The following is a 9094-nucleotide window of genomic DNA, read 5'->3' on the forward strand; positions in this document are numbered from 1 at the left end:
CGCTTTCCGCCCCTACCGGAAGCGGCGCGCGGGGCGGGAGCGGGGCGGGGCCGCGAAGTCCGTGCCTGGACCACGTGGTGTGGACCCGAGTCACGTGGAGCGCCGAGGCGCGGACCCGGAACTGCGGAGCACTGGAGCCTCCTCCCAGGGGAGGCCTCCTCAATCAAGCTCGGGACGGCGTCCTTGTCTCTTGCGACATTGTTCGCCCAAGACACTCGGTCTCGAAACCAAGAACCCATCTGTGCCTCGGGCCCGGCCGCTCATTTCTCAGACGGAGATACTGAGGCTTCTTGCGAAGCACCGCCTTGATAAGAACTGTGGATTCTTAACAAGCCAGATTCTACGCGGGAGGTATTTGTGGTTTCCTACCGTTTCTTTCTGGTTGAATTCTTGTTCCAGGTGGAGGCTGGAACGTGCATGACCTCTCATTGGATGTCACATAGCATCAGCTTGCAAATTGCCGCATCCTTTTAAGAGCCTTACCTTTCAGTCAGTTTGAGGACATAAAAATAGCTAATGTTTATTAAGCTCTTACCATGTACTTGCTTTCATATATTATCTCATTTAATCCTTATATCAAGCCTGTAACGTTATCTCCAATCTTATCTATTAATTATTTGACACTGCTTATCACGTTTGCGGTACTCCACTACTATTAACTCATTTAATATTCTTAAACACTGTAAGTTAGGTAATATTATTCTCGTAAGGCCAGAGAGGTGAAGCTCCCATAGCTAAAAGTATAGGTTTGGGGATTTAAATCCAGATGGATCTGATTCCAGAGCCTGCACCACCAAACTGGACAACCACTTGGACCCTCTGGTTGGGCATGAGAGACAGAGCTTCCTCTCCACTCAGAGATCCAGTTACAGCTGTGGAAGTTCATAAATCCTCAGTTGCCACCACCATCAGCAAGTGTTTAAGAAAGTGGAAGATTCCACCTAATTTACTCACAGAGAAAGTTACCCAGAGCAGCCTCTCACTGGTTTTAATTGTCCTGCTTTTCTCAAAGATATGCCATCTACAAAACCTAACACCTGATCAACCACCTTTCAGGGTCACCCAGGTATGGGACCCCATATGTTAAAAGCGGAGTAATGGAGCCTTTCTCCTGACAGGAGGAAAACATTTACTGAGAATCTACTATGTGCCAGGCACAATTCTAAGCTACCACTTAAGCCTCAAAAAACCCTATGAAGTAAGAATTATACCCATAATTCCTCTGCTCCATTGTGTCAGTCAGCGGCAGTCAGAATTTGGATGAATCCCTGTCCAAAATGGCTCACTCACATGGCTGACAAATTGGTGTTAGTGTTGGCTGGAAGCCCACTTGGTGATCAGGGATGGGGGGTCCAACTCCATTTTTCTTGAGCCTCCTCACAGAATAAAGGCTGGCTTCTAAAGTATATTTCTGGAAAGAGCCAGGAGGAAGCTGTAATGCCTTTCAATGGCATAGCTTTGGAAGGTACATAATGTCATTTCCCCTGTTGAAGGGGCCCCCAAAGACCCACCCAGTTTCAAGGAGAGTGGACATACGATTCCATCTCTTGATAGGGGAGTGGCAAGGTTTTGGAGGAGCATGGAGAACTGGAAATACTGTTTCAGCCATTTAGGGAAAATACAACTTGCCTCAGGTGTACTTGTCTGGTATACCACTTAGAATATATTCAGCCTCAAGCAACTGAAAAAGAACAATCTAAATGGTGGTTTAAGGCACAGTGGCATTTGTTGGGCTGCACCCCACAGGCCTACAAGGCCTGTGCTTGCCCAGCTTCAAGACCGAAGAAAGAACCTGGAATCAGCAACAGAGACATCAATAGTTTGATGGATGGGGGAGCTTACATGCCTGAAGCAGGGTCCTGGAGTGACACCCCACCCGTGTGCAGTTCACGGCAGGCAGGACATAGTGGCAGTCTTTGCTGGGGGGTGGGGGGGGAATTACCAGTTATAGGGGAATTGATGTCAGGTGGGCTCATTAGTTACTGGGGAAACCAGCAGAGGGGCATGCCCCTCACCACCCCTTTGATAAGCCATGATTAGCTGGGGCCTAGGACAAGTACAGAGGAAGGTCAGTCATGTGAGTAGGGTATAGGTGCAGCAGGCCCTGGTCCACCAGGGGATGTACAGAGAGCAAGAGAACAGCCATCTTGAGTGGCCTGACCTTACAGCATATCTTGTTTATAACTAAGAAGTCCAGAAGTCAGCAGTTGTAGGGTTGATTCAGGGGCACAAGCACATCGATTTCATCTTTCCTCTCTGGCCTGATTCAGCATGTTGGCTTTTCATACTTGGGCTTATTGACTCACAATTGCAAAATGGCTGCCACACCTCCAGGTACCATGTCCTTAACGCAACAGAAAAAGAGCAAAAAAGGCTGTTTTGACGTCCTGTGTCTCTATCTTATCAGGGAAGGAAAAATTTCCCATAAGCACCCAGCACACATCCTCCTATCTCCTCGGCTAGATCAGGGTCACATGCTCACCCCTTGCCCAATCACTGGCAAAAGAATGAGATTATTGTGATTGGTTTACAGAAATCTTGATCCATTTTCTGGGCCAGGAGAATCTCAGGCAAAATTCAGACTGCAAGGGGATTCGGATGCAACAGCCACCCTACCCTCAGAATGTTTAAGGTCTGGTTGGGTTATGAGTTTACACAAATAATTACAGTTGACCCTTGAATAACATGGGTTTGAGCTGCATGGGTCCATGTGGATTTTTTTAAAATATATATGTACCACAGGGCTTCCCTGGTGGCGCAGTGGTTAAGAATCCACCTCCCAACGCAGGGGACATGGGTTTGAGCCCTGGTCTGGGAAGATCCCACATGCCACAGAGCAACTAAGCCCATGCACCACCACTACTGAGCCTGTGCTCTAGAGCCCGCGAGCCACAACTACTGAAGCCCACGCGCCTAGAGCCCATGCTCCACAACAAGAGAAGCCACCACAATGAGAAGCCCGCGCACCACAACGAAGAGTAGCCCCCACTCGCCACAACTAGAGAAAGACTGCGTGCAGCAATGGAGACCCAATGCAGCCAAATATATATATATATACATACTCCAGTATTACACAACACAAGGTTGGTTGAATCCAAGGCTGCAGAACCTTGGACAAGGAGGGCCAAGTGAAGTTACACACGGATTTTCAATTGTGCAGGAGTTGGTTGTCCCTAACTCCTTCCTTGTTCAGGGGTCAATTGTATAACTAAATACCTGATGGCAGAGACCAGGTTTTTGTCAACAAACCTTTATAAGTGCATGTTGGGTGCCAGATCCTATTAGGTCTGGGGAGAGAAAAATAAAGAAGACCTACTTCCTGCCTTTAAAGACCTCACAGTCTGAGAAAAACTGTTACCTGATGTGAAATAAAATTCATATTTTATGGCAAGACAAAAATTTGGACATAAAAATTTTTCTCTGCCCTTTGGCTTCCTTTCTCCCCCCTACTGAGCATTGTGTGTCTGCATTATACATCAACCAAACCTCCCCATCAGCAGAAATACCTGCTCCACCATAAACAGCAACATTCTCCCAGCATAAAGACAACTTCTTAAAAGATAACATTCCTTCTTGATCTTGTAGGGGGTCACAATGACACTTGCCCTCTGTCTCAAAAAACTTATATAACTGTGCCTTGACTTCTAATGGGGGGACAGTTCTCAGAGCTGAGGTGCTGTTCCCAGGTTACAATCCTCAAACTTGGCTCAAATAAAATTTTCCACTTCTTTCACAGATTGACTATTGATTAATTTTCATCGACACTGACAATCACAGAATCAGAGCTAAATTAGGAATAAAATCCGGGAGCAATACGAGCAGAGGAGGGAGATTATGGAGGAGATGATGTCTGAGTTGATTAGTGGTTGAGTCAGGATTAAGGAAGAGAAAAAAGTGTTTGGAAAAGAATTCCAGGAAGAGGAGAGCATAAGCAAAGGTTAAGAAGCAAAAGAAACAGCTTAATATGCACAGGTAGCAACAAGCAGCTTAAAAAAATTGGAGCTGTAAGTGGGGCATAGAGTGAAGTCAAATGAGTCTGAAGATAAGCTAGTTTCCCTCAGCGAAAGATTTACATCAATCTATCATTGCATTTATTTATAAAATCAGTATCTATAGATAACTAGGTGCCAGTTTCCAGCCTAAGTGCCTTTGCACTTGCTAACCCTTTGTCTGAAACAGCATTTCCTAAATAGTCTCAGGTCTCGGCTCAATTATTAGTCTCTCGGAGACGCCTTCCCCACCCCCCTTACTTAAAAAGTCTCCACGTGGTCACCTTCTATGGTATTACTGTTTTGCTTTCCATATAGCACTAAACACATTATGAGATTATCGCCTTCATTTGCTCATGAGGTAACTACAAGTCAGGCCCCCCTAGAATGTAAACACCAGGCAAGTAGGGACCTGTTCACGGTTTCATCCTTAGGGTTCTAGCAAGCCAAAACGTCCAGCGCATCTCCGGGGACCCCAATGCAGCTCCGCGCTAGGTCAGAACTGAGCATGTGCAGAGGGAGGGGCACTAGGAGCCTCGGGTTCGCGCAGGCCCCGCGCAGGCCCCGCCCGTGCCCCGCTCCGTCCCGCCCTCTCCCCGCCAGGGTAGCCGTTGCACCCAAATACTCGCAGCCGGTGCCTCCGCCCAGACGCGGTTGGGCACGCCGCGGCGCCGGGAACCGGGGCCACCCCCCAGTTTACCGGTCCGGCGCCAGGATGGCTCCCAAACTTCCAGACTCTGTGGAGGAGCTCCGCGCCGCCGGCAACCTGAGCTTCCGCAATGGCCAGTTCGCCGAGGCCTCCACACTCTACAGCCGCGCGCTACGGATGCTGCAGGCGCAAGGTGCGACCCCGGCCCCCCATTTCGCCGCCAGGCTTCCTTCTCCCTCTTGTCTCCCCCGGCCCCAGCTACCCAGACGTCGCTCTGGCCCTGTCGGCCTAGGGCTTACTTACCCCGAGGCCGACTGGCCAACCAGGCCCTCCCACCACCCGCCCATTCCTCCCCCTTCCCCCAGCTTGGGCATCCTACGAGAAACTTCCTTAGCCTTTCTTTCCACTTTTATTATTATTATTATTGTAACATGGTTTTATTACTGGTTCTTTGTGTCTGTGTGTGTGTGGATTTTTTTAAAATTTATTTATTTAGTTTTGGCTGTGTTGCCGCGTGCCGGCTTTTCTCTAGTTGCAGCGAGCGGGGGCTACTCTTGGTTGTGGTGCCCGGGCTTCTCATTGCGGTGGCTTCTGTTGTCGCGGAGCGCGGGCTTCAATAGTTGTGGCTTGCAGGCTCAGTAGTTGTGGCACACAAGCTTAGTAGCTCTGCGGCATGTGGGATCTTCCCGGCCCAGGACTCGAACCCGTGTTCCCTGCATTGGCAGGCGGATTCTTAACCACTGCCCCACCAGGGAAGACCTCCTGGTTCTTTTTTACTTAATGACATAACAGGAACATATTTCCATATTAATAGATGTTTTAACATTTTTTACAGTGGTTAAAAAAACATTAAATTTACTATCTTAACCATTTGTAAGTGTAGAGTTCAGTAGAGTTAAGTGTATTCACGTCGTTGTACAACAAATCTCTGGAACTTTTTCCTCTTGCAACACTGAAACTCTGTACCCACTAAACACTAATTCCCCCTCTCCCCCCAGCCCTTGGTATCCACCTTTCTGCTTTCCATGTCAATGATTTTGACTACTTTAGGTACTTCAAACGAGTGGAATAATACAGTATTTGTCTTTTGTGACTGAATAATCTCTATGACATTATAATCTATGTTGTAGCATGTAACAGGCTTTCGTTCTTTTTTAAGGCTGCATAATATTCCATTGTGCGGATATACCACATTGTCTTTATCCATTCATCTGTTAATGGACGTTTGAATTGCTTCCACCTCTTGGCTATGATGAACATGAATGGGCAGATATCTCCGAGGCCCTGCTTTGAATTCTTTTGCATACATACCCAGAAGTGGGATTGCTGGATCAGATAGTAATTGTATTTTTAATCTGAGGGGGCAGGGAACCTCCATACTGTTTTCCATAATAGCTGCACCATTTTACATTCCCACCAGCAGGGCACAATGATTCCAAGTTCTCAGCATCCTTACCAACACATTTTACTTTCTGTTCTTTCGATAGTGGCCATCCTGGTAGGTGTGTGAGCTGCCTGCTTTTTAATTGTCCTATTGGACCCCATTCTGATATTTAGGCCTCATTCTGATCCCTGAGGCAACTCTCATTCTCCTCAACGGGTCAGTCTTTACTTAAATTAACATTTGTTCAGCAGCTGCATGTAATGAGTGTATAATAAGATGGAGAAGGTCCTTCCTCTCAAGGGTCATACATCCTTGTTGGTGAGGGAGCCACAGGTGTGATCTTAAGCTAGTAAATAGCAAACAACAACTGTGCAATAATGATCAGGGCTATTGAAGAAGACAGATGTGATGCTGTGATAGGTTTGACTGGGGAGCTCCTTTATGAAGAATGGGAGGTCAAAGACAACTTCTTTGCAGAAGTGACATTTGAGGTGATATCTGAATGGTGAGAAGAAGCCAACTGCACAAAGTCTTGGGTGCCGAGCATTCCAGGTTGAAGGAACCGTAATTTCAAAGGCCCCAGACAGAATCAGCGGGTGTGTTCCAGGAGCCAAAAAGCACAGGGAGCCAGTGGGGGAAGTAGTAAGACTTGATCAGTTACAGAGAAAGAACCTTATTGTGTAGGCATTTTACATAGCAGTTCATGGTAAGGAGTTTGGGTTTTATTCTCTGATGGGAAGCTACTGGAGAATTTTCAACAGAGGAGTAACCTTTTGTTACCAGTTCTCCCAGCCTCCGGCTCATTTCAGCCAACAACAGCCTTTTGCCCAAAGCCTCTCCAGAATGTCTTATCCCAGAGCCTCATTGGAACCCCTTTCAGCCCCTCCTTGGTACCTCTTTCCCTTTGCCTTCCTCCTCCTCTTTCTCATTTCCTTGGCTAGCATTTGTTGAGTACCTGCTAGACATTATAGACAATACCCCCTTTTTTTTTTTTTTTTTTGCGGTACGCGGACCTCTCACCGTTGTGGCCTCTCCCGTTGCGGACCACAGGCTCCGGACGTGCAGGCTCAGCGGCCGTGGCTCATGGGCCCAGGCGCTCCGGGGCACGAACCCGCGTTCCCTGCATCGGCAGGCGGACTCTCAACCACTGCGCCACCAGGGAAGCCTGACATTACCCCTTTTTATCTTCATACTAAGTTATGGGTAAGACGCTTTACAGATGAGGGATCCAGAAGAGTTAAATTGCCTCTCCTGGGCTGACACAGTGAAGACATGTCAGAGGCAGAATTTGAATGTGGGTCTCTCCGATTCCCAAGTCCAAGTTTTTAATCATTTTGCTAGACTTTTGTCCAAATCCTCTCTAAGTTTCAGTCTTTTTTGTTTGAATTTTTGCAGTTTCAAGCCACTCTTTTGCTCCACTGCCCTGTCTTTTTTTCTAGAACACTTCTCTGTAGGCCCAGCTCTTCATCTCAACTTAATAAAGTTGTTGAGGAATGTGAGGTATTGATATTTCTGCCTTCTTCTTTCATCCTACCCCAGCTGGCCTGGAAAAACTTGTCTTTTTGTATGGATTTATTCTGGGCCCCAAGAAGCGGTGGCCTGATGTCTGGATTCAGCAGGGGACCAGAATTTGGTTCTGATCCTGCTACTGATTTTCTAGGTAATTTATGGGCAAGTCCCTTGATTTCTCTGATCAGTTTCCCTGATCTTGAAAGGAGAGCAGGGAGCAACCTAATACAACAAACCCTTCCAGCAAGTCTGTGAAATGATACCTTCATCCGATAGGTGAGCACATGTGATCAGGGGGATTGAATGACTTGTGCAGGATCGCAGGCTGGATTGTAGGTTCTGATGCCCTTTCCACCACACCACTGCTGTTTTCTGAGCAACCGTGCTCTGGTAACTTGAGATGGATTGCAAGTTTTGAATACTTGTGCTTGCTTCTTAAGGGCAAGGATGTATTTTACTTATCTCTGTACTTTGCTATCTCACTCGGGGCCTGGCAAAAATAAGAGAAAAAAGAAGATAATTTTATTATATTTGGTATTGAATGAAAGAGATCATGCATCAGTATGGTAACATGATACTTAGTGAAAAAGGCAAGCTGCAGGAGAGGCAATATGATGCCACTTAGGAAGAGCTTTAAAAGGACAGGGACTTCCCTGGTGGTCCAGTGGTTATGCCACTTAGGGAAAGCTTTAAAAGGAAGTGGACTTCGCTGGCGGTCCAGTGGTTAAGACTCTGCGCTTCCACTGCACTGGGTGAGGGTTTGAGCCCTGGTCGGGGAACTAAGATCCCATATGCCGTGCGGCATGGCCAAAAAAAAAAAAAGAAAGAAAGTGATATTGTGTCTTGCCTGTGAATACCTATGTAATAAAGATAGACATACATGAGAATGTGACATACCAAGTTCAGGATTATGCCAACCTCTGGGGGACTGGGAAGCGGGCAAAGGGAAAAGGGTGGGGATGAGCGGAGCTTTAGTCATATCAAAAACAAAAAGGTGGAAACAAACAGATTGTATGCTGAGTTTAGTGATGAATATCAACTATCTTTTATACTGGTTTCCATATGTTTCACAATTTTCAAAGGAGAGCTTGTTTTCTGTTGTTCTGGGTATATGCCTGGGATCGGAATCACTGGGTCAACACTTGACAGTTTCCACTTTTTGTTTTCATTATGGCTCATGCTAGTGGGTATGAAGTGGTTGAAAAATTATTTTTAGAAATGAAAATCCTTGTGGCCACAGTAAAGGACTTGAGCTTTCTGAGATTCCTAAGGATAAGGACCGCCTTTAGGGAAAGGCAGTAATGATTTCTTCCCCAGGGCATAGCTTGAGCCCTTCTGCTGATTAAGTTCTCTGTAGTCCTGCCAGACCCAGAGGACTTGGCAAAGTCCTCTCTGAGAAGGTAGAATTAGTTTTTTGTGTCCCCATAACACTTGTTCGATCCATTTATCATAGCATTTATGACATTTTCGTCTCTTTCTTCTTTATTGGATTTACACGCTTCTTGTACTAAAATTAACACACACACACACACCCCAGGTAGTTACAGCATGGATTTACACACA

General features: G+C 46.6%; 1 protein-coding gene across 1 annotated transcript in view; it reads left to right on the forward strand.

Moving 5' to 3' along the window:
• Positions 1–4578: 4578 nt before the first annotated feature.
• The window catches only part of TOMM34 (translocase of outer mitochondrial membrane 34), a 21222-nt gene continuing 16706 nt past the window's right edge, over positions 4579–9094 (forward strand). Inside the window, exon 1 of the mRNA XM_027078231.1 lies at positions 4579–4831. Coding sequence (XP_026934032.1) covers positions 4705–4831 — 127 coding nt within the window. The 5' untranslated portion in view covers positions 4579–4704. The remainder of the gene's footprint in view (positions 4832–9094) is intronic.

The sequence above is a fragment of the Aethalodelphis obliquidens genome, unplaced genomic scaffold, assembly GCF_003676395.1.
Source record: "Aethalodelphis obliquidens isolate GAN/ISIS:26980383/991018 unplaced genomic scaffold, ASM367639v1 scaffold42, whole genome shotgun sequence".
In the NCBI taxonomy this organism is placed as follows: Eukaryota; Metazoa; Chordata; class Mammalia; order Artiodactyla; family Delphinidae; genus Aethalodelphis; species Aethalodelphis obliquidens.